The 27,143-nt window shown below is 36.1% G+C and overlaps 1 protein-coding gene across 5 annotated transcripts in view; it reads right to left on the bottom strand.

Annotated features, from left to right (window-relative positions):
* Positions 1-27,143, bottom strand: part of UBE2Q2 (ubiquitin conjugating enzyme E2 Q2) — a 73,319-nt gene that overhangs the window by 28,661 nt on the left and 17,515 nt on the right. For 4 of the 5 annotated variants that reach the window (XM_019832014.3, XM_019832013.3, XM_011282991.4 and 1 more), the window contains 6 exons: positions 19,887-19,943; positions 16,208-16,348; positions 13,229-13,313; positions 11,764-11,824; positions 10,915-11,005; positions 3,437-3,495 (listed from right to left, as the gene is read on the bottom strand). In XM_019832014.3, coding sequence (XP_019687573.1) covers positions 3,437-3,495; positions 10,915-11,005; positions 11,764-11,824; positions 13,229-13,313; positions 16,208-16,348; positions 19,887-19,943 — 494 coding nt within the window. The remainder of the gene's footprint in view (positions 1-3,436; positions 3,496-10,914; positions 11,006-11,763; positions 11,825-13,228; positions 13,314-16,207; positions 16,349-19,886; positions 19,944-27,143) is intronic. The other variant, XM_019832015.3, reaches the window with a different exon arrangement.

The raw sequence follows: 27,143 nt of genomic DNA, 5'->3' as shown, positions 1-27,143 counted from the left end.
GGTGGGTTTGAGCTCCACATCAGGTTCTGCACTGGTGGTGCAGGGCCTGCTTGGGATTCTCTCTCCCTCCCCTGCCACCGCCCCCCCAATTTCTCTCTATCTCTGCCCCTCCCCCACTCTTGCTCTTAAATAAATAAACTTTAAAGAGAAAAAAAAATGTCCACGGACAAATAAAATGTGGTATAGCCATATAATATTATTCGTCCATAAGATGGAGTTAAGTATTAAAATATGCTACAATATAGATGAACTTTAAAAACATTTTGCTAACTGAAAGAAGCCAGCCACAGAGGCCGCATTTTGTAGGATTCCATTTACATGAAATGTGCAAAACAGGAAATCTTTCAAGACAGAAAGGAGATGAGTGGTTGCCAGTGGGTGGGGAGTTGGTGGGGGTGGGGGTGGGGGGATGAGGAATGGTTGCTAACAGGTACAGGGTTTCTTTTGGAGAATGATGAAAATGTTCTGAAATTAGAGGTAATAGTTATACAACTTCTATGAATTTACTAAAAACCACTGAATTGTACATTTTAAAAGGGTGAGTTTTATCATATGTGAACTGTATCACAATAAAGGTGTTACTTAACAAAATGGCTATCATAAGAAACAGGAATAGAGTAACATCTAGAAGATGACAGAGGATATAAAATATATGGAACTGCTCAATAATCTGATCAGACTCACAGTGCTTCAGCCTGATTGTGAGATTGCAAAATTCTGCATTTTATCAGTCCTTCACATTTTGTAGTTCTTCCCAAGTCAGCCAGTAAATCTTCCCCATCATTTAACAGTTGACTATGAAGACCAAAGTCACTGATTTTGTTTCAAATCAGCGTTCACCTTACATTCACCTTTCCATTCCCACTGTACCATTTTAGGTTGTCTCACTTCACTCTAAGGGCCATCAGCTCTTAATTAGCCTTGCATTCTTCTAGGCTTTGGGAACACAATCTGTCTTCTTCCACTGTTACCATATTTCTTTCTAAAACATTCTCTTTCCTGTATTTTCCTGTTCCTGATCCAGCTACTGAGAGATAAATTCAGTATCCATGGGTAACAGTTTCCTTACCAGGAAAAAAAAAGAAGATGAAAACAAACACAACAAAAAATCCTCTCACCACTCCATAATCCTAAATTACAACAAGATATTCTGTCAGCACAATTTCATACAACTCTTCTGTATGAATTCTACCTACCTTGTTTTTGTAGCTCAAACTCATCTGGTATGCTATAAATATATCATGCCCTTTCTTAGATATGTGATTGTATTTACTTTTTACCTATGTAGATAATTTTCCTTCAACCTCCACCAGTAGACCAAACTGAACTCACTCATATATCAATGCCCACCTGAGAACCCACTTACTTGACAGTCTTCCCAGATCACTACTACTGGAAGCAATTCCCTTTTCCTTTAACCTCAGAGAACTCAAGTCCACACTTCACATTTCCCAATCGATGAAGTACTTAATATTTTTAATCTCCTTTTATACTGCTGGCTTTTTTTTTTTTTTGAGTGAGAGAGCGTGAGCAGGGGAGGGACAGAGAGAGAGACAGAGAGGGAGGGGGAGGGGAAGGGAGAGGAAGAGGGAGAAAGGGAGAGAAGGAGGGAGGGAGGGAGGGAGGGAGGGAGGGGGAGAGAGAGAGAGAGAGACAGAGAGAGAGAGAGAGAGAGAGAGAGAATATCAAAGCAGGCTCCAGGCTTTGAGCTGTCAGCACAGAGCCCGACATGGGGCTCGAACTCACAAACTGGGAGATAATGACTTAAGCCAAAGTCGGACACTTAATCAACTGAGCCACCCAGGCACCCCTATACTGTTGGCTTTTATATAATGAAAAAACATTTTATTAGAAGATTTGTTTGGATAAGTAACAAGCTGACTTATTCAAATTTATTCATTTGTATAATGGTAAATAATACCATTGTAGCAAAAAGCAATGAAGAGAAACTATATCACAGATTTTTAAATTGAGAAGTATTATTTAACTTCACGTGTTTGTCTCCACAACTTGGTGGTAAACTACTTAAAATCATAAGTTCTTAAAACTCTTAGAATTTCCCACAACAAACTGTGAAAACTCTGCTGGTCAAGGTTATAGCAGATTTCAAAATGATCTGACAAGAATATTTTTATACATTTATCTTGAATTTATAAAATTTTTCTAAATCTTTTCCTTAATCATTTGTAGCCATCCTTCCATATTTTTTAATCTAAATGAAACTATTACTATATCAACAGTAGCAACGATCAAAGTAACGACTGGATATTTTTAGATCTTTTAAAAAAAAATTTTTTTTTTACATTTAATTTTGAGACAGAGAGAGAGAGAGAGAGAGAGAGAGAGAGAGAGAGAGAGAGAGAGAGAGAGAACGTGAGCGGGGGAGGGGCAGAGAGAGAGAGGGAGACACAGAATCAGAAACAGGCTCCAGGCTCCAAGCTATCAGCACAGAGCCCGACGCAGGACTCGAACTACGAACCGTGAGATCATGACATGAGCCGAAGTCAGACACTTAACTGACTGAGCCACCCAGGCGCCCCTTTTTAGATCTTAATCAGCATAATATGCATTACCTCACAAGGTTGAATTAGTCAACTGAGCATTTCATAATTCCCAAATTAGTATATATATTTTTAAGTTTATTTACTTATTTTGAGAAAGAGAGTGTGCAGGGGAGAGGCAGAGAGAGAATCCCAAGCAGGCCCCACACTGTCAGTGTGGAGTTCAGTGCAGAGCTCAAATTCAGGAACCGTGAGATCATGACCTGAGCCAAAGTCAAGAGTCAGATACTCAAACAACCAAGCCACCCAGGCTCCCCTCAAATTAGTATTAATTGCTTCTAATTTAACGATCTATAGAACATTTCATAACCAGCCTAGGTACCAATTCTCATCTTTTCCCATTCTTTATATGACTTCTAATCACAAAAAAGGAATACAAGCTTCGATAAAAATGAATGACAATTAGATTCTACCAAACTGAAACCACCACCTTTAGAAGGAATCAGATGGCCAGCTCTATAGGCCCATGAGATTTTCTGTGATTATTCCTGGGAATATAGGCTTGTGGGAATCATTCTCTAATCTTAACTTTCTCTAAATCCTCAATCACAAATTATATTTGAAAAACACTTGTTTTTTTTTTTAACGTGAAATGTATACAAATAGGGGACATTAAAAACTCTTACTTATAAACAACGTGATGGTTTATAACCAATGGTTCTCAAATGATGGTTTCCAGACTAGCAACAACGCTTCACTTGAGACCATCTTAGAAGTGCAGAAATGCGAATTATCAGCCTTTCCCCACCCCCAGACCTAGTGAATCAGAAAACTTGGGGTATATATACCCTAGCATTCTGGGCCTCCTACCATTTAACTATCTCTCCAAATAATTCTAATGCACACTGTCAAAGAAAATAATTACTTAAACTTACCCTCCTGAGAGAACAGGTAACACCACTCGAACAAATGGAGGATCAAATGGAAAATTATCCTAAAAAGCAAACAATCAAGTTTAATTAGTTTTAAGAATATCCTTAATACTCTATTTATTTTGAAGATTTTTATATAGTCTATAAAGAATGTGTATATTTATTATCTGATGAGAGTCATAAAAGTACCAAAAATAAAAAGAAATAAAAACCAAAGGAAATAAAAATGATCAGGCCCAAACAGGACAGTGTTTTGGTAAAGTTATGAAAATTATGAAGGGGTTCCACTTCCAAAATAATTATATAAAAGGAAACGTTCCAATAATGATAGACTAGGTAACTTTACATCAATCCTCTGGCTGAGAACTAGAAGAGGTAGACAAAATGTAACCACTACAGAACTAAGATCAAGAAGAAAAAGGGAACCTCAGAGTGGGGCCCTTCTCCCTGCCTTGAGTTTTCTTTCAATTACAGAAAAGGAAGATGAGAGATCAAAAGCTCAGCAGAACTTAAGACTCGCAGGGCTAGAGAGATAAAAATTGGGAGCTGGGGTCCAAGGAGAGGCCTGGACAAGTCTCCCACACTTTAGGCTGGGACCTGAAGAACAAATGACACATTGCCCTAACTGACAAGGAATGAAGTCCAGTTTTGTGTCACCTCAATCCCTGACAGGATTCTGTGATCCTGGGTTGCCAGTGTCCAAGCCTGACAGGAGTAAATGTGAACCCTCTTTGAAGAAGAATATCATCCAAGGTTTCAAATTAGTAAATTTTTCATATATAATGTTTGTTACTAAAAATAGCCAGTTACACAAGACTTAAAAACAAACATGTCCAGAAAATGAGAGGCAAATGACACAAAAACCACGAGAGATCAAGATAACAGAGTAACAAACATAGATTTTAAAATAACCATGTTGAATACATGCAAGGAAAGAAAATACAATATTGAAAACCCTGGCAAAGTACTAAAATTATAAAATGAGCCATAGAGAAATTCTGAAACTTAGAAATACAATAACTGAAATCAGTAACTTAAAAGATGAATTTAACCACAGTAGAGACTTGGTGAAACCGAAATTCAGTGTACAGGAAAATAGGCCAGAAAACATCCAGAATGAAGCCAAGAGAGAGAATATGTAGAAAATGCAGAAAATAGGGGCGCCTGGGTGGCGCAGTCGGTTAAGCGTCCGACTTCAGCCAGGTCACGATCTCGCGGTCCGTGAGTTCGAGTCCCGCGTGGGGCTCTGGGCTGATGGCTCAGAGCCTGGAGCCTGTTTCCGATTCTGTGTCTCCCTCTCTCTCTGCCCCTCCCCCGTTCATGCTCTGCCTCTCTCTGTCCCAAAAATAAATAAACGTTGGAAAAAAAAAAAAAGAAAAAAAAGAAAATGCAGAAAATAACAAGACACAGGGGAATGTATTGAAAGGCTTATCATATATGTGGAGTCCTAGAAGGAGACAAAAGAATGGGACAGAAGCAATATTTGGAGAGAATGTCTGAGAATTTTCCAATATTGACTGAAGACTTCACAAGATTGAAGCACTATGACTATTTCAAGAAAAACAATGGAAACCCCAATGAGGGAATGATATATCTTTGAGCTGCTGAAAGTAATTTCCAACCTAAAAATCTATACCCAATACAAATACTTTCCAAAAATTACTTCACACTAAAGTTATTTTCCTGTCAGCAGACACAAGGAAATGTTAAAGGATATTCTTCAGGCAGGAGAAGCATGATCCTAGATGGAAATGTGGAGACTAAAGACCATGAAAAGAACAAATATGCACATAGATCTAAATGAATATTGATTAATTATATAACAATAATGTGCAGTTTTTAGGGAAGTACAGAAAATGCATGACAGCACATGTTTGGCAGGGAATCCATGTTCTAAGTCTCTGCATTGATAAGGAAAAATAAAATATAAATTAACAAATTTATATTAGACAAGGATATACATTATAATTGTAAGGGAGTAAAGAAAGGTAAGAGAACACGTATGCATGAAGCTGAAAGAGGAGAGAAACTGGAGTAATTTTAAAAAAAATCAAAAGAATGAGAAAAAGGAACATAGAATAACAAGGACAAATAGAAAGCACTTATGAGACAGAAGATTTAAACCCCAATATCAGTAATAACATTATATGCAAACAGACTAATTGCTCTAATTAAATGACAAAGATTAGCAGACTTGATAAAAAACGTATGAAGAGAAGATGAGAGAAAAGAAACCTTAGCTAATTTTCAGGCTACCAAGTACAATTCTTTTTTTCAAATTATCAGTCCTGGAAACAGCTTTCCAGAAGAACAAGAGCTTTTTCTCTTAATGAACTTAAACAACAACAGTAGCTGAGGTGGCCAAGAGCATTAGAGGTCAATCTCTGGGTAGCCAGAAAGCCAAAAAGGCTGCCCCTCATTTTCCTACAGCAATGGGGTAAGGAAAAAGCATACTGCCTCTGATAAAGATATGACAGGATGTCTAAGAGAAATTATCTCCAATTTTATGATCTAATAAAAGGAAGGAACTAATTGTCTCTTAAACCTATTTGAGGGTAAAGAAGCTAAACAAACATTTGTCTTGTTCAGTTATTTCCAAGGAACACAAAAATACAGTTTTAACTGCAAGAATAAGCAGCATTAAGTCCAGTAACTTACTTTTAACTCCCTACTTCCACCCATCCTCAAATAAGATTCTAAGGAACATATGAACTATGAAAATTCAATCCTAATAGGAGAGGAAGACAAAAAGCACACTTCTGGTGGCTAAAACAGATAATCTTAGATTTCTACTTCAAGGGAGAATCTACCCACACAAGATATCAACCTAATAATAATTATAATCTACTTCCAAATAAGTAGCTCACCATTTATCTACAGTTTAATAGACATAATAAAAGGCACGGACACAAAGCTTGGTAAAGTACAATTTCATTTAGTCTATTTTTTAGATCTTTAAATATGTGTTCCCAAATGATAAAGCTTTTTAAATTGATTATGTGGCAGTGAGAACTACTTTCATTTTAAGTAATTCTTCATTCAGAGTAACTCCTTCACATCAAAACCTAGGGACTATTCCATGAACTCTGTACCATGGAACTCAGTAATTAATATTTTACAGAAATAAGAGTTCCTTACAGGATTACAGCAGAGAGGTTGAGGAGGACTTAAAATAGAAATTTGAGTTATCTTGGTATACTAACTCAGGAACTGAGAATCTCAAGGTTTACAAGGATCTCACAAAGTTTCCAATTCAGTATCTTGGCCTTCCAACATATTCTTTTTTTTTTTCTTAAGTTTTATTTATTTTTGAGAGAGAGAGAGAGAGAGAGAGAGAGAGAGAGAGAGAGCGAGCTAGCAGAGGAGAGGCAGAAAGAGAGCAAGACACAGAATCTAAAGTGGGTTCCAGGCTCTGAGCTGTCAGCACACAGCCTGATGTGGTGCCTGAAACCACAACCCGTGAGATCATGACCTGAGCCAAAGTCAGACGCTTAACCAATTAAGCCACCCAGGTGCCCTTTTCCAACATATTTTTAATGATAAGGAACATTCTATTTTTTTTTTTTTTTTTTTGAGAGAGAGAGTACAAGCGGAGGGGGGGGGAGGGGCGGGGCAGGCAAAGAGAAAGGGAGAGAGAGAATCCCAAGCAGGCTCCATGCTACCAGCACAGGGCCCAACACAGGGCTCAATCTCATGAACTGCAAGATCTGACCTTTGATGAAACCAAGAGTCAGACACTCAACCAACAGAGCCACCCAGGTGCTCCAGGAGCATTCTCTTCTCGAAAGACTGTCACCAGATGAATAGTTATCACTTGAAAAATCACAATAGTTATCACTTGAAAAATCACCTGTTTACAGTTTGACTTACTAGTTCTAATGTCATGTTAATCAAAACAAAAATCAAACTACCAAATTAATAAACCATCAATCAAAAACAAAATCAAACTAAAGTTTCCACATACATAGCCCTTTAAATAGTTGAGGACAAACTCTCATGAGCCCCTATGTTCTTCTCTCCAAATCCACAATTTGCCCAGCTATCTTAGGACATAAAAATCTCTTTCAGATCCTTGCTGCTATTCTCTAAATGAATTCAAATTTGTCTAAATAAACCCTTCTTAAAGTAGTACCTCAGAATTCAGCTGAGTGATTTAGATATGGTTTTAAAAACCAGACCACCACTCCCTTAAAAGCACAGCACAAAAGATTTGCCACATTGCTGACAAATCTAATTGGTCCCCATTTTCTCTCCTGCCCCATCCCCAACCTTGTGTTGTTATATCTCAAGTTCCATTTTCTTATTACTCATGACTTTCAAGTTGTCACCATGGACATCTGAGGCATGGACATAAATACTGTTCATGCTCCTTCTTATAAATCCTTCTTTCTGGATAATACCTGCTATCCTTCCAAGTCTGTGAATCCTGATACTAATAACTTGGCAATTCAGTTTGCCAATGTCACTTAGTTCAGAGCAATCACATTCTTCCCAGGCCTCTTAAATAATTCAGGCCTTGGGGCTCCTGGGTGGCTCAGTTGGTTAAAGCGTCCAACTTCAGCTCAGGTCATGATCTCATGGTTGGAGCCCCATGTAGGGCTCTATGCTGAAGCCTGGAGCCTGGAGACTGCTTCAGATTGTCTCCTTCTCTCTCTGATCCTCCCTTGCTCACACTCTGTCTCTCTGTCTCTTGAAAATAATTAAACATTGGAAAAAAGAAAAAGAAAAAGAAAAAGAAAAAGAAAAAGAAAAAGAAAAAGAAAAAGAAAAAGAAAAAGAAAAAGAAAAAGAAAAAGAAAAAGAAAAAGAAAAAGAAAAAGAAAAAAGAAAAAGAAAAAGAAAAAGAAAAAGAAAAAGAAAAAGAAAAAGAAAAAGAAAAAGAAAAAGAAAATATTTCAGGCCTCACAAGGCCCTTGTTTCTGGTATCAAGAGCCATGGTCCAGAAAGACAAATCCAGCGAATTTCAGCCATTTACCTCCCAGATTGTCCCCTCCCTTAAGTTCTACCTAGAGCAGAAAAATACCATGAAAACATTAAGTACAGCCACAAATCTTTCAGTTTAGTGGTCAAGATTTCATATTCCCTTAAAAACACCTCTCCAGGAGGAAGTGAGAAGGAAAGAACACACAGAGGACTTTCAAAAGATACTGCTTAAGAAGAAGAAGAAAAGACATAGACCTGAATTTTTTTTTTAACATAATTGACATAACTTACATTAGTTTCAGGTATAAGGTTTTCTTTCTTTTTTTTTTTTTTTTTAATGCTTTTGTTTTTGGGGGAGAGAGCACACGTGCACAGGAGCCTGCGGGGGAGGGGCAGAGAGAAAGGGAGACAGAGGATCTGAAGTAGGCTCTGCATTGACAGCAGAGAGCAGGATGAGGGCAGGGCAGGCTCGAACTCATGAACCATGAGCCAAAGTCAACACTTAACCGACTGAGCCATCCTAGTGCCCCTATAAGATTCTATTTCTTAAGCTTGGTGTTGGACACCTGGGCATATGATTTAATACGACTGTTTATAGATTGTTCAGGTTAAAACATTTTGCATACAGAATTTTTAAAAAAGGGGGGTACCTGCATGGCTCAGTCGGTTAAGCATCTGACTTTGGCTCACGTCATGATCTCTCTCTCTCTCTCTCAAAAATAAACATTTTTAAAAATTGAAAGAAAAAAAAATGCTACTGTCCTGGTTTATTTTTTCACCTTATGAATCAGTAAAAATACAGTCATTAGCAACTTCAGTAAATATATACCAGATTCACTCTCTAGAAGACAACCCAATTGACAATCATAAAAGTTTCTATAATAACAAAATTGAGGGAAAATATAGATTTTGAGTTATTTGAAGAAAGTTCAATCATAAATGAAGATATATCCCCCAAAATATAACACACAAAAGCTATGTAAAAAGTTTTCAAAAAAATTACTTTTTGCAAGTATATTCTTTCACATCTTTGCTTCTTCCTTCAAAACCCCTCATTATCCCTCTACTCTCACCTATTCCTACCACCATCATCCTTCATTACCCCTTGCCCAGATTAAAATTAAAGTCCCAACTAGTCTCCCAGGTATCTACTCTCTCCAATCCAAACCCTATCTGATGCTGAAGACATAATAACTGTTTAAAATAATAATAATAAAAAGCCTAACAGATCAATCATGCCCCTACCTAAAAACCTGTACTGACTGGTTCTTTACTGTTTAAAGGTTAAGATCCCAGACTCTTCATCATGGTCTCCAAAGCAGTACAGCCTTCATCACAGATTTCTCCCTAGGAAGACTGCAGGCTCTTGCAGGAATTATATTTTAGATGCTTCCATGTCCTCAAGCCTTCTATAGCCCTTCTATAGCCCTAATGCACTGAAGTCTACCTAACTGAAATGGAAAAAATATATGTCTGTAAATTTCCTTCCGAATTTAAAAGAACACAGCAAATAGAAGCTCTATATAATTCAAATATAGCTCCTTAGAAATATATTTCCTAGGGTTTTTTTGAGACGAAAGATTTAAAACTACTACACTTATTTATCCATATTAAATCATTACATTTTATCTAAATTCTACTGCTATTCTTTACCCTTTATTCTTACCATTTAAAGAAAAGGTATTAAATATAACACATAAATTCAGAAAGTATGTAACATATAAAAGTATGCCATTATATATTATAAAATAGGCATCCATGTAACCACAGCCCTGGTCAAAAAACAGACTAGAGCCAGTATCCAAGAAGTCCCCAGATGTCTCTTTCAGCTTACAACTCCATCCCTCTCACCTGAATTTACTCCCTATCCTCAACTGTATGGTAATCACATCTTTGCTTTTCTTGATAGTAATTACCTAAGTTTGAATCCATAAATCTGCATTTTTCAACCTTCTTTTAATTTCTGCTCCACCAAAAAGGCTTTTTAGAATTTTTTTTTTCTGAATCTATCCCCCACCACAGATATACTGTGTTAACAGTTTATATAATATGGCCCCTTAAAAGGCCACAGACCAGTGTATATCTAAGATTTTTTTCACTCCAAGGAACCAGTTTTCACCCCCTTGGTGGGGATACTGTCTCCACTGAGAAGGCATGCCCTAAGCAATTTAGTTTTACTTATTTTTGAGCCCAATATAAATGAAATTGTACAAGACTTGTTTTGGGGTCTGGCTTCTTTTGCTGAACATTGTATTTAAGGTTCACCCATCGTTTTGCACATAGCTCTATTCCTTTTTATATGAATACCACAGTTTTCCATTCTACTGAAACAGACACTTGGGTTATTTTCTGTTTGGGGCTATTATAAGCAACACTGCTCTCAATAATTTGAGTACCTAAGTGCTCATCTCTTGCAGGGTATATACATGAGAATTCCTGAGCCACAAGGAACGAATACCTTCTATGTTACCAAATAATCCCTACGTGTTTTCCCAAAGCAATTATAAAAATATACATTTCCATTAGAAGTATATCGAGTCCCCTTAAAATTTTCTTACCTTAAAAGAGAAGTTAAGCAAAATATATTCTATGCCTTCTTTTTCTTTTAAGATCTGAAGATCACTGTGCAAAGGACTATCAGGGTCGACCCTAAGAATTACATAACAAAAAACCAATTAAAATAAAAAGTCCAAAGATGTTTTCTTACTAACCACAAAAATGAACCAGTTCAAGAGCTAAACAGAACCCCTAGGGTAAGTTTCAAACATAAACTTGCTCTATGGTCCCTGGAAAAATAAACTGTAATAGCTTTCAACTCCTTGAGATTAAATGTCCAAAAAGATCACAGTATTCTAAATCCATTCCCATAAGGGGATTCCAAGTTAGCAGTCATTCTAAAGGGAAGTCATATGTACATAAATTTCCTTAAGAACTCAAAAAAAATTAATCTGCTTCTCTAAAATTGTATTATTATTAGCCAAGGGATTCAAGGAAAGAAAATTACCATGGACAAGACCGGAAAAACTGAAATCACTAACAAAACCTACATTTGTCTACAACTGTTTCTACACATTAGGGCCTACTCAAATTCCTCATTTCAAATACAAACTGGATATCACAATCAGGTTATTAAATTCACTTTTGTTTCTATAGTTCCCAATTATCTAACTCCATGAAACACTTTATCCCATAGCTAGTCCTTCTTCTCCTTCCTCTTTCTCACTTTACTTATTTAAGCCTAAGAAACAGCTCATTTTAACAACCTGAGAACTAGTTCTACAGAAACACAGTCTAAAATTCTAAGTAAAAACCATTATTTTAGAGGTTATCAAATTAAGGGGGAAAAAAGTCTCCATTGTGAAAGTCTATCATTACGAAGACTGGGTTAGCATATAAGAGTCACTTACTTCTGCAGTTTAACATGCCAGTCATATAAACTGTCATTTATGAGTTCCACTGAATAAATCCCTGTAAAGATATAGGCCATGTAAATTACTCTATTTGATCTTATACATACCACTTCGGTATAAATGAATACACTAAATAACCATCAAAATCTAGAAATTTTGCTACTAAAACATAGAACAACTAAGCTATATTGTAAATGTTTTGCCATTGAGCTGAGTATCTTATACTCTCAACAGAGAATTAAAGCCATCAATGACAAGGATTCTTTAATGAGCTGAGAAACTGTTTACCATTAACTGTGAATAGGAGGGGGAAAACTATGCAAAAATCATGTGTACTTTAAGATTCTTCTTCTATACACATGCAATTATTTCTATAAAAATTAAATCCCTCTATATAGTTTTATAAACTTTCTTCAACTTTCTGGGGCATCTTTCCAACTTAGTATGTAAGAAGTCTACTGTCAATCTTTAAATAACTATAGAAATTTGTTTCATGGATATACCATAATTTAACCAATTCCACCCTATATCTGATTATTAATTTTTAATTTGCTACTATAAATAATGCTGTAGCAAACAATTATTTAACATTTAAAAATAAACCCATATTCAAATATTTAACTATACTTGATAAGGTTTCTACAGATAAACTTTTAGACATATCATAAGAAAAACAGGATGCCAAAACTTCTAATAACTCCGAAGCAAGTTCGGCTTACCTTGGATTCTAAAGCAGAAATTTTTTTTGCTTGTTTTTTGTTTTTATGTAAGCTCTAATGATTTAGATTTGATCACTCTAAGAATTTCTGAATGGATCACAAAGCTACTTTTTCAAACATATTATAAGGTTGGCTCTTTCCCTTATTTAATATTGTTAGAATCTCAATAACAACACAGGGGAATCTTATTTCAAGTGGAGAGGTTCCACAGTATTTAAGTCTTACTCTGTAAGAAAGAACACTCAAACTTTGAAATGAAGGGGGAAAAAAGGCCAAAAACCAAACCAAACCAAAATCACCTATTCTTTTAAAGGTATACAATAACAACCTCTACAATAAAAGTTGATTATGTGGTTAAAAAAAAAAAAGGAACAAAAATTCATAAAAATCAACTTGGCAATAGTTCTTTGTTCATATAATATTTTCTTGTTTACTTTCCAAAGCAGGTATTACTTGTAATATTCCTAGAAGATAAAAATCATCTATGAATTAATCCTTGTTAGCAAGAAGACAAAAATTTTGAGGTATCCATAAAAACAATTTTCAAAAATCTGAACAAGTAAACTCCTCTTATACTACCTTCCACATCTTTTGATAACTTGATTAAATCTGCATTTAAAATCCCTAAAATAAAGTTCATAACCATTTCTGTGCCTGTCCAGTTATATTATGAGAACGAAGTTTACTATTTGAAACTTAAAAACAGCATAAGGACAACAGAGCAGACACCCAGGGGTCCTTACCTGCTTTATAACTCTGTGATCTGTATATGTCCCTGAGCTCTTTCATAAGCCTATCTGAAGCTTGCACAGACCCAGATACTGCACCCTGAAACAGAAAAACTGCTGTTTACCAGGATCTACAGAGTCCAATAACTGAAGATTTCAGGTATATAAGCCTGAAAGTTTACAATGAGATTTATAAAAATAGATCACAACTCAACATTTTAAAAACTCAAAGAAGCTTAATTAAATTGATGATTATAAAGTTTCAACAGGAATATAAAATTGGGGGACATGTCTGGCTCATTTATGATTTAAAAAAAAAAAAAAAAGTCTAACCAACCTGCCTAGATCACCATGGCTCCTGCAGTAGCCTAGAAGTTAGTATAAACCTATTTCAAATTCTATTGATTTTTTAAAATATTAATTTTTTTAAGATTTTATTTTTTAGAGCACTTTTAGGATCACAGCAAACTTTAAAGAAAGGTCCAGAGATTTCCCATGTAACTGCCCCCACAATGCATAGTCTCCCTTATTATCAATTTCCCTCACCAGAAGGTATATATTTTTTTAAGTTTATTTATTTTGAGAGAGAGAGAAAGAGGGAGAGAGAGAATATCAAGCAAACTCTGCGCTGCGAGTGCAGATGCTGACACAGGGCTCAGTCTCACAACCATGAGATCGTGACCTGAGTCGAAATCAAAAGCCGGACACTCACCTGACTGAGCCACTCAGGCACCCCCAGAAGGTACATTTCTTAAATTGATGAATCCATTGACACATCAATATCATCAAAATCCATAATTTACCTGAAGGTTCACTTCTGGTGTTGTATACTATATAGGTTTGGAAAATGTATAACACCACATATCCATCACTACAGTATCACAGTATTTTCATTGCCCTTAAAAATCCTCTGCGCTTTGCCTATTTATCTCTCCACCCCACCTCTGGCAAGCACTGATCTTTTTTATGGTCTCCACAGTGTTGCCTTTTCCAAAATATCACACAGTTGGAAACATACAGTTATGCAGCCTTTTCATCAGATTGGCTTCTTTCACTTAGTAATATGGATTTAAAAATTCTCCATGTCTTTTCATGGTTTGACAACTCATTTCTTTTTTTTTTTAGCAGGGAATAATATTCCATATTGTCTGGATGTACCACTGTTTATCCATTAACCTACTGAAGGATATCCTAGTTGCTTCCAAGTTTTGGCAATTATGAATAAAGCTGCTATAAACATCCAGTATTTAGGTTTTTGTCTGGACAGAAATCTTCAATTCATTTGGGTAAATACCAAAGACTGAAACTGCTGGAATGTATGGTAAAAATTATGTTTAGTGTTATAAGAATCTGCCAGACTGTCTTCAAAAGTGGCTGTACCATTTTACATTCCCATCAGCAATGAGTGAGAGTTCCCGTTGCTTCACAGCCTCCTCAGCATTTAGCATTGTCAGTGTTCCTGATTTTGGCCATTCTTTTTTCGATTCTGGCTATTTTAAACAGCATGTTGGGTCAGAAGCAAATTTTGAACATACTAGAAGGCCCTTACCATTTTAGACTATCAACTAACACAGTTTCATTAGTCTGATTATAAGCAAGAATGTTATACTGAAGGTCTACTTTACAGTATTAAGAAACTGAGAAATAACATGTTCACCTGCAACTAGTTTCAGTTCTTTTCCATGTTGGGATTTCTCTAAAAATGAAACTGCACCAATATGTTATCCGAAGACTAACTAGGAATGCAACTACTTCTCATAAGACAAACATTTAGAATACCTTAGTTTAAAAAAATACACTGATCATGTAAAATTTAAATGTTAATGGCTGTACTACACCTTGCGGAATGGGTAGCAATCAGGTTCACAAAGTTATTTCCTACATTACTTAACTGGTTTAAACCCTAGTTTCACACCCATAGAATAAGAAGACTATTTTAGAAGTGGCTATAAAAGGTTGAATGGGAAGGTTTATAAAGTTTAAAGTACTTAGCTTAGTGTCTCTCATGTGAAAACATTAAATAATCCATAGTTGTTTTGATTATAATATACAAACTAAAAGCAATCACAAGATACAGAAAGTACAGTAATCTTAAATGGCACAAACTTTTTAAAAAAATAATGAAGAGTTGAACTAAATTTCTTTGCTCTCTAAAAAATAAATAAAAAAATAAAAATAAAAATTTGCCAATTAAATTTAATAGTGTAAGACTGAAGGAGAGCAAGTAATTCATCTGCTTACAATACTTGGCATTTCCCCACATAATTCATTCCCTGTTTTTGAGAACCTGTGCCTAAGAAAAAGGTCCTTCTGAGATAGATGTCTTGGGTTTGATAAACAGCTCTAATACAAAGAAGTAAGAAGTAACTGTTGAGACAAATGGCTAGACTCTCCTATGTTTCCCTACTTTGGGTATTTTAATGTATCATTCTCATTTATTCTACTCAGTAATCATCCAAAAGGTATGTATTATCTATATTTTAGAGTGGAGGAAACTGAAGCCACACAGCTGTGTTTATTACCAAACTCAGCATTCATTCACTCCATACCCCATGCCACTTCACATAAAAGAGATGTTAAGTCAAAAGAAAAAAAAGTACTTTTGGTTTGGTTAGAGCAGGATAGACCAGATGGAAGCTCTGTGGGAAAGAATCTAAATTGTACTCTATTTGTAGAAAACAGTAAATTTAAATATAGATCTCATGGTAGAAGGGGAAGCAGTATAAACAGGCTGGAAAGTGGGTATATATAGTGAACAGCAGGTTAATTCCAACACGTAAAAAGCAGATGAACATGGTAGAGAGCTATCAACAGATAAGAAACTTCAACAACAACAACCCACTAGGGCAACAAAACATGGCTGAATCCACAACACAGGCAAGGGTGGAGGAGGGTAGCTTAGACTGGTAGCTTAATGAATTGCCCTGTTTTATATTATTACCTATAATTACTTAATCCCAAAAGTATAGATTTTAGATATTTGCAAACACTTACATTGAGATGGTCTTGCCTTTGGGTCTTCCTAATTTTCTCTAATATTGCCAAATTTTCTTTTTCAATTCCTTCATCCTCTGACTTTTTTCCACTAATAGGCTCTTCTTCCTTCATCTCATAGTGATCCAAGTCTTCTATATCCTACAAAGATAAGAAAAATATTAGCTTATTGAAGCTTATGCCAAAAGTTAAATTACTCTTGACTCAACAGAGAACAGACAAATGAATGGAAAAAGGAAAAAAACCTTCACATTCAATCCAGAAGTTTCCATCTTTTTATATCCTACATTTTTAGAGCTAGAATCTAAGCATATTTAATACTTTTATAAAGCCATAACTCTTACTAAATAAATCTATTAAAAGAAACTTTTGCAACAGTTTAGCATTAGGTATCAAGAACCTTATTTATACTTTGTTCCAGTAACTGACTTCTAGAAATCTACTGTAAGGAACTAATTTAAAATGTGAACATTGACTTAGGCATAAAGATGCCTATTTAAACTTTATAGCTACAAACCACTCCACAAAACTGCATGTGCAAAAATACCAGAGCAGGTACCTCAATTTCATGAAATATAAGACCATTAAAATATCAACATAGCATAATTGTTTCTTCTTTATCAATAATGAAACAAAAGGGCAGTGAGGATGGCAGTGCACCAATCCCTGGCTCTGTGGGGGCAGTGGCAAGATGAATGAGCCAGGCTGGCCACTGTGGGTACCAGGTTCTGTGCTCAGGCTCCACCTGTTGCTTCTGGCTGCTGCTCTGGCCTTGCCCCAGACCTGGGGTGAGCTGGGGGACTGGACACCCCTGGGTGACCATACGGCTCACGCTAGTTAGAGCTGTGCTGTCCAACAGGGCAGTCTCTTGTTTCTTGTGGCTGCTGAGCACTTGAAATGTGACCAGTCTGAATTGAGATGTGCCTTAAGTATATAGTCCACACCAGATTTGGAAGACTTAGTGAGAAAAACAAAGAGCTCATTATTTTATTTTATGTCAATTATGTTGAAATGATCATAATTTGAACACATTAGGTTAAAAAAACATACTAAATGGAAAAAATAACGCAATGCAAAAAGCACACAAAACTGAATATATATGGGGTGCCTGGCTGGCTCAGTTAGGCGACCCAACTGTTGATTTCAGCTCAGGTCATGATCCCACAGTTTGTAGGATCAAGCCCTGTGTCAGGCTTGTAGCACGGAGCCTTCTTGGGATTCTCTCTCTGCCCCTCCCTTGCTCGTGCTTTCTCTCTCAAATAAATAAACTTAAAAAAAATGAAAAACTGAATATAAATCTCAATTATACTAAAATAAACACAGAAAAAAAGAGATTAGGATATAACTGAAATAACAATAGTTATTTCTAGAGATATTTAGTGCTTTTCCTTGTTTTCCAAGTTTTCTACAGTAAGCACCTACTGATTTTTGTAATTAGGAAAAAATTAGATAAGAATTTGTGTTATATCCCTTGGTTAACATCTTTGATCACTACATCACTCTCCTCCCTCCTTTCCCATATCATCTATTCTTAAATCTATGCAGAACTTTTAAAATCATAACCTTTTTCTATTATCTTCTCTACTTCAACCATCAAAATCTCTAAAGGAGTAGTTGATACTATTTCCATTCTTTTTAAGTTTATTTATTTTGGGGGGGGGGGATGAAGAAAGAGTGCATAAATGCTGGGGAGAGGCAGAAAGAGAGAATCCCAAGCAGATGCTGTCCACATTGTCAGCCCGAGGCCCGACTCGGGGCTTGGGCTTGGGGCTCAAAACCCACAAACCGTGAGCTCATGACCTAAGTGGAAATCAAGAGTCTGACACTTAACCAACTATGACACCCAGGTGCCCTACTATCGCCATTTTTTAACCAAACTAACTCATTGTGATTTGTAGACCAGGCTAAAGATCACCTCCATCCAGACTCGGCGGTCTTTTTCTTAGACTCTCATCTCTTCAACCCCTATTATTATATTCCTTTCTTATTCAGACCCTGTCCATGACTCCATGTTTCATAGAGCTCCCTCCCCATGAAAGGTTTAGACCTTTGTTCCATCCCACACTTATTTTCTTCAGAGTTCTCACAAATGTCCTTAGTCTGTATCTCCTCCTAAAACTTCAAAACTCAGCCACATTCCTATCCATAAATCTTCTCCACTTGAGTATTAATGATGAATTCTGTTCTGTGTGGATTATCTTTATAGAACGATGTTCTCAGCACACCTTTTTCTGTGTAAGGCCTTTTTCTCAATAGTCACACCAAAGATAAACATATTTGTCTCCAATTCAAGACTTTTAAGCCATCTGCTTTGCTAGTCAACCCTGCTTTCCTTCCATGACTCCAACACATCAATCTTAATCTCCCAAAAAGACAGCTTCAATGCACCTAAACACACCACGCCCAAGGCTGCTTGGGACTTTTTACCATATTATTTTAGTTACCTAGATTATCTTCTATTCACCTATCTTAATCTGACATCTTTGAAGTCCAGGCTCCTGTCTTTCTAGATTTCTTTCCCTAAATGCTGCTGTCCCTTCTTTATATCATTTTGAAGGGAAAAATGAAAAGTACATAAACTTTTGAATGTCTACTTCATTTTACACTGAACCCATGGAAAAGGCTTAAAAACATGAAATGCTTTTAACATTTAACTCTATCCCTAAAAAGTCACACAAATTATAAATTAGACGTTAAGGATTATTTTGCTCCCACACTGACAAAACAAACCCACAACTACTTCTTTAGTTTTAAGGCATTCTAAGAAGTGTATTTTACATTTAAGATTTTCCAAATCAAGAAAAGAAGGTAGTAACTTGAATTAACTCTAAGATCCAAAATGGAAAAGATATTTTAAAATCAAGACTGTGGAACTCAAATACCTTTTACGTGGTCAATGTAGAAACCTAGATCTCCACTCTGAAGTCTGCATTTAAACACAAAGCCTCAGAGCTGGAAAACCTCTAAAATTGTATCCGTGAGTGGCAATTAAACTGGTCTAAAGTCAAAGTCTTAGAATTTGCCCTATGAAATTCTTAGATGGTTTTTCAACAGGAGGTAGCGTCACTACTTCTAGTGAGTAGTCCCTGAAATGTTCTCAAACACTCAAATTCAGAATTTTTTTTTCTATAATATTTATTTTGGGGGAGAGTGCAAGCGGGAGAGGGGCAGATAGAGGGGGCAGAGGATCTGAATTGGGTTCTGCGCGGACAGGCTGAAAGCAGCGAGCCCAATGTGGGGATCGAATTCACAAGCTGTGGAGATCATGACCTGAGCCAAAGTCGGATGCTTAACTGACTGAGCCACGTAGACCCCCATAAATTCAGAATTTTTAAAACTTAATAGTTCCTCTTCCTAAAAATAACCAAGTACAGGTTAAGTATTGATCACTATTAAACATAAATATTATTTTAATGCTAAATGTTAATAAGAGCTTTTATTTGTTAGGAAATCAAATCCAAAGACATCAGATAAGAGATTTGCTTAAAACCATTAAAGTTTTATCATTAATTAAAGCTGAAAGCAGACTTTAGAAATTACATTCAATTTCAAATACCATGTGCTTTGCATTATTCCACATTAACAAAGGTTTATAAAGGAGATTAGAGAATTATTAAAAATGTTCAAAAATGAAGATTTATTATTTATAAAATGTGATTTTTTTACATAAAACACCTACTTCAGCCATCTCTTCTTCTTCCTCTTCTTCTGAAGTTACTTCTTCTGTTGTCCCATTCTGAAAAGGAAAAAGAATTTGCTAGGGCTACACAGAATAAGCACACACTGAGTACATTAGAAGACTTTAGGGACAAGCTATCATTCATTTGTCACTAAAATTCCACTAAAAGAACTCATTAAAGTTGAACATTTACTTTTAAATCCAGGTTTGATGTGACACATTATATTTATCAGTTTTTTAAAAAGAAACAAATTTTGAACAATTCAACTTAATAGATGCTTTGGGAATAAACAAAGGCAATTAGTCAATTATAAAGCAAAACTTCAGAAAATTCTGAAACATTCTAAAGAAAACATTTTACTCATATGGCTATGTACATAAGGTTAAAGCTACTGACTTCTTCCACTTAAAATAAATATCCCAAACTTTGGTTTCCTTAAAACAGCTACCTTTTTAACTTTGAAAAGCCTGAATGTTTCCATAAATTCCACTGCCTTATATTTTAAAAGGTCAAATGTGTTAGTTATAAAGAAGTAGACCTTTCACAAAACTAAAAATTATAAAATGATCACCATTTTACTATAGAGCCACTTTTCTTTTTTACATGTCATTTATCACAGAATACTTCTCTACAAGACACAATTTGCCACTCATTCACAAGGAACCTGATGGGGTTTTAGGAAGGACCTTCATAACTAGTTTTGGCAGAGCTCAAAAAGACAACTTTTCTAAACCAGAGCATAGTTGTCTACAACACAGTGGATAAAGTTAGAACGATTTTTCTTTCTTTCCAGAAATACTTGCTGTATTTGTTCCAACTACAGCTGGAACAAATTTATTGTTTAAGAGGCCTAACTTGATGGCCTCTTAAGTGTGGGTGTCAGAGCCAGAAAGAAAGGCACATTTTAAAAAATATAACTCAACACAGCAGCAAAATCACCTTTTCCTTTTACTCAGAGGAGTTGAAAAGTCTGCCTGCCAGAACCTCCCCATTCCCATGTCATAGGCAGAGCACAGGTGTACAAGTCGGGGGTGGAGGAGGCCATAGCAGAGAAGACTGACAATTGTGGAGGACAGTCACATCAACCATTGACAATGGTCAATGGTATGCCTCATCTATGCAGATAGCCAAGTATTGCCAGATATTTGAAGAAAACCAGCAATCTGGGGGGGGGGGGGGGAAGCACCAAGTTGAACAAACAGAACAGGTGACCTGAAGCATTATTAATGAAGAAAATAAAACAAAAAAATCTAATTGGAATCTTTAGCAATACTTGAGAAGGTATTACATCCACAAAATATAAAAAAATTTCTGTGCAAAAGAAAAGTCAATTCTAGGAAATCAAAAAGATTCTATCAGGAAAAGAAAAAAAAGAAAAAAAAAAGATGAACAAGATGACCAAGTTGTGACATTGCTTTAGAACAATGGAGAAAAAGGATACAGGGAATGGGAGAGGAAGGGGTACAGAAAAAGAAGAGTTAAGGGAAATGGGAGATAGGAATACAGAGAATTAATATTCATCCACTGTTCATCCATAAGACTGAGGGAAAGAAATAAGAGACAAAGGCTGTCAAGCTAAAGAAAGACCTCAAATATGAAGTGGCTGTGAATGCCCCAAAGGAATATTGAAAAGTAAAATTCTGTACTTCACAGTTAAAAAAAAAAGCAAAAAACACCTACCAATGTCCAAAAAGAAAAATTACAGAAAAAGAAGAATCAGGCATCAGGATTTTCACCTGCAGCAATAAATCCTGGAAGATAAAAGTGTAAAGAACCTAGAAGAGACTCAATTATGAACTTAGAATTATGTATGTAGTTCCATCAGGACAGGCACGATTCCTGTATTTGTTTCACCTCTGTATTCTCAGCACCTATGTAGAGTACTTTACACAGAGTCAGATAGGTAGGTGTTGAATAAATAATAAAAACAGACACTGAGTATTCAAGGAACACTCTCCATATACATTCCCAGAAATCCTTTCTAGAAATAAAAACAGAGGACATGATTCAGGGATATATTTTTGGAGGTGGGAAGCAACCATGGAATACAAGAAACGGCAATAAGCAAAGACATAATAACACCAATGGTTAAGTTGAAGCAATTGTTGATAATTCAGCTGGGAAGCCATATTCTCTGACCAGAGAAAAACTAAAAATAGACCAAAAGCCACCTAAGAATGTTAAAAAATTTTTCTAAAGAACTCTTAAGAAGAAATTGACCCTCATGTCCCAGTAATCCAACTTCTAAGTATGTGCCCAGAAAAATGCTTGCACAGGTGTCCCACGAATATAGAGAAGAATGAACATGGTAGCACTATTCCTTTTTTTTTTTCAATATATGAAGTTTATTGTCAAATTGGTTTCCATACAACACCCAGTGCTCATCCCAAAAGGTGCCCTTCTCAATACCCATCATCCACCCTCCCCTCCCTCCCACCCCCCATCAACCCTCAGTTTGTTCTTAGTTTTTAAGAGTCTCTTATGCTTTGGCTCTCTTCTGCTCTAACCTCTTTTTTTTTTCCTTCCCCTCCCCCATGGGTTTCTGTTAAGTTTCTCAGGATCCACATAAGAGTGAAACCATATGATATCTTTCTCTGTATGGCTTATTTCACTTAGCATCACACTCTCCAGTTCCATCCATGTTGCTACAAAGGGCCATATTTCATTCTTTCTCATTGCCACGTAGTACTCCATTGTGTATATAAACCACAATTTCTTTATCCATTCATCAGTTGATGGACATTTAGGCTCTTTCCATAATTTGGCTATTGTTGAGAGTGCTGCTATAAACATTGGGGTACAAGTGCCCCTATGCATCAGTACTCCTGTATCCCTTGGGGTAGCACTATTCCTAATAGCAAGCTGGAATCAACTCCAATGGATAAAAATGTTATGGTGTATTCAAACAATGAAATACTGAAATGAAAAAGAACTCCAGCTACACATAATATGAATAAATTCAAAACACAATGTTAAGCAAAAGACAGACATGAAAGAACACATATGACTCTTAACCTGAAGCTTAAAAACAGGCAACAGTAAACCACATTGTTCAGAAAGGTACATATAGATGATAAAACTAGAGAAAAGGAAAAGATTAGCATAGAAGGGAATGATTATCTGGAAGGAGCTGCAAAAGGTTTCCAGTGCTAGCAATTAGTCTGTTTCTTCACATGGGTGGGGACTGGGTGGTCATTCCCAGGTATTCACTGTAACTATTACACACTAAACTTATGGACAAAAGATGGAATCAAACCACTCAGGAAATACAAACTATTTAGAAAATAAATATACATTTTAAAATTTATGCAATGAAATCAAACAGCGCTAAGAAAATGTATACTTTTGTTAAAAAAGCAATTTAAATCACAATTATCCAATAAACTAGAGAAGCAAAAGGAGAGCTAAGACTCACACAAAAATAAAGAAAATTAGACTTAAAAAAATAAAAGGACTGATTCTTTCAAAAGACCAATAAAACAGACAAGCTTCTGGAAAGTAATCAACGATAAAGAAAACAACTTTAGAAATGAAAAGAGCTTCATAACCATAGATTCAAAAGTATAAATGAAGTCATCATTTTTTTAGAATCTAAAATTACTAAAACTGACTAAAGGAATGGAAAATATGAAAACTAATACATGGAAAAACATGGATCAGGCTCAGGCTCAGATTTTCATTTAAACCAGGGTTTCTCAACCTTGGAAGTACTGATAATTGGTGCTAGATAATTCTTTGTCATGCGGGACTGACCGGACATTGTAGCACATTTAGGAACATCCTTCTTCCCACAAAATGCCAACAGCACCCCCACCCAACCAGTTGTGACAACCAAAATTATCTCTGGATGTTTCCAGAGGCCTCATGAGAGGCAAAATTGGACCCTGCTGAAAATTTTATTTAAACTGCCCTCGATCTTAGAAAAAAACACACAAAGCTTACCAAGTCATCTTACAAGACTACATAACCTTGATACTGAAATGAAACACAAGAGCCTAAAAAGAAACAAATAAAAAGAAGTACATTACAATCGCACTTAAAGTAGAAAAAGCCAAAAATAAAGTATTATCATATCCATCATGTCCCTCTGGCCGCCACCTATGCAGGTGCTGAGTATTTATTATGAATACAAGGATGATTCACAACTAGTAAATTTCTTCACACAATTCACAAATTATATCTCTACATAGAATTATATGCACAATCATGAAAAACAAGGTAGATCTACATACACTGTGTCCATAATGTATTGTTAAGTGAGAAACCTAAGGTGCAGACATTCCAGAGAGAGAAAATTGAACATAGAACATACATATTTCTCCCATCTTCTCTCTTTCCTAAGTCTCCACTAAAATTATAGTGAATAAACCCTATATAAATACACAATGACAACAAAAAAGGAAGTGGGGCAGTAAAGAATTCACTCATACTAGCATATGACAATACATGGAAGAATAGTAATTAATGGAACAAACAAGTAAAATAGGTTAGGGGATTATAGGAGGCTAATTTGTCCCAGAGCACGCTGGAGAGACTCAAGACTCTAAGACACCCAGTAACCTGGACAGCAGGAGTAATGAAGAAGCCAGAAAACAGATTAACCAAAAGCCTATACCCAGAACATATTGTCCAGTCCCCAAACACACTGCTCCCCCTTATGTCCTTAAGCAGAACCCAGGCAAACATATCTACCTTAAGCAGGAGATTAGAAGGTTTCATATCCAAACAAACCAAATAAACCAATTCCAGCCGCTATTTATTATTATACCAGGAAATACAAGGCTGGGGAAGTGGGGTTGGAAATCCCTTTAAATTCCTCCTAAAAAGCTATCAGTTGACAAGTCTTGGCCACAAAGAACTCTCAGTCATCTCTTTAGTACCTCTCTAAAGGAATATATGAATAAGAAAGGAAGGAAAAAAACCCAGAAATATGAATGAGCAATATAGAATAAATAGATATTTGAGGAAAGTCTCCAAAAAGAAAAATTAAGACCAAGATGAACTAGAAAAAAAAACTTATTAAAGAGAAAATAGAGATGGTAGAGAGGGAGAGGTTAAGGGTAGCTTACCTTAAGGGTGGCTCCTTAAGGACACTTATGAATACAACTATAAATCAGAAATAAAATGCTATGAATAAAGAATAATCAGAGAACAAGAAAAAGCTCTTAGAATTTATGATATATCATTGGAGAGGACCTCCAATGAACCACATCCTTAGCATTCATCCCCTTATCTGGTCCCCTCCCAAAGCCAATCTGGGCTGGTCCCATGACTTGCTTTAACCAATAAATGTGGTAGAAATGACACTGGGCCAATTCCATATCTAAGCCTTAAAAAGGCCTGACAGCTTCTACTTTTGTGCTCTTGGGAGCCAAAAATTAAGAATTCTGACTACCTTCATGAATAAAGAGAAGTCAAAAGAAAGGGTCCATCCAAGAAGAGGATGAGATGTCATGAGAAAAGGTCTGGGTGAAGAAATACCAAGGTACCACACATATGAGTTAAAAGGCCATTCGGGACATTCCAGAGCAGTCATGTTTGCAAATGACTACCAGTCCCAGCCACTATCTGACTGTGCAAGTGAGGCCAGCAGGAAAAAAAAAAAAACAACAAAACTGTCCAGCTAAGCCTAATCAACCCACACAATTGTAAGAAACAGAATAAACTAAGTTCGGGGTAACTGGTTAAGCAGCAATAAATCAAAACCAAAAAGTTATGCTGTCCAAATAATATATTCAAAAATTGAAGGAAAAAACTTCCAGAATTTTAAATTAAAAGATAGAGACAGAATATGGAGACAACATAAAAGATACAAAGACTCAAGTAAAGAGGTCTAAAATCCCATTAGTAGGCATTCCGAAAATGAACAAATAAAGAAAATGGAAAGGAGAAAGTTATCACAGAAAAAAATACAAGCACACTTAACCAAGGAGAAAGATTAAGGAGTCGACTTAGGAAAAAGATCCATCCATACTTAGTGTCCAGCAACAGGGCAGGGGGTGAGGGGGTGGGGGTGGGGGAGAGACCACAACTAAAAATACTCCATTGTAATATTTGAGAACATCAAGGAAAAGATGAACTCTTAAAAGTTTCCCAAGTTAAGCATAGAAGAGTAAGACTCAAAATGGCATCAGGCTTAAACAGTACCATTGGCTAAAAGATGACAGTGCAGTCTTTGATATTCGGAGGGAAAATTATTTTCAACCTCGAACCACATATTCAACCAAACGATCAAATGTGACCATACAATGTAATAGTATGTAACGTTTATTGGGCATTTACTATGTGCCAGGCACTGCTCTAAATGATTTACACGTACCAACTCATTTAATCTTCCTAGTTTCTCCCAAATATAGGTACTACTACTATTTCCCCCATTTCACAAACAAATTGATGCACACAGTGGTTGGGTAATTATCCCAAGGTCAGACAGCTAATAAGCAGCAGAACCAAGATTCAAACCTATAGTGGTCTGGCCATATATTTTTAGATGTTAGAACTCAGAAAGTCTACTACTCCTTCATGCTAGGATTCTACCTGAGGATGTACTCAGGCAAAATGAGAAAGGGTAAGCAGAAAGGTAACATGAGATCAGGTAACAATGGATCCACACTAGCAGAGGAGACAAAAATTACAAATGACAGCTACACAGCCAGACCAGAGAACAACCTGCTACGACGGGTGCAGAAGAACCAAAGGCTCCAGAGACACAGGACAGAACACCACTTTCTAAACTAAGAATTATTATTATAAGGAGGACACTGCAAAAACAAAAAGCTCTTGAAAGAATGTCATAATAGAAAACTCTATACCACAAAGTCCTAATGATAAATAATAATTCATATGACTAAATATAACGGTGTTTTAGGAAGGGGAGATGGCCCGGAAGGTGGATGGTCTAAGAGCTAAATCCTTATCTACTTATAGTACAAAGTCAATAAATTAAACCGTAAATAGGTAAATCTGGAAATCCAGAAAAATCAGAGGTGGTGGTGAACTAGTAGGCACTTCAATAACATTCGGGTTAGGCCTTAAGAAGCACAGATAGGCTTAAGGAGATGGCATTCCAGGTGAAGGTCAATGAATAGGCAAAGGCAAAAAACTGAAGAAGAAACAGTTATGGAAATCAGGAATGTTAACAAAGACAAAAAGGTAGCGGATAGTCTGGGGGAGGCAGTTGTTTCCCTGGTCAGGTCATAGTAAATACCAGCAGCTCCAAAGACTAAAAAGATTATTTTTAGTACTTAAAATAAAAC

Source organism: Felis catus, chromosome B3 (genome assembly GCF_018350175.1).
Source record: "Felis catus isolate Fca126 chromosome B3, F.catus_Fca126_mat1.0, whole genome shotgun sequence".
Taxonomy (NCBI): Eukaryota; Metazoa; Chordata; class Mammalia; order Carnivora; family Felidae; genus Felis; species Felis catus.
Note: the sequence above shows the minus strand (reverse complement) of the source record. Positions and strands in the feature narration are given on the sequence as shown.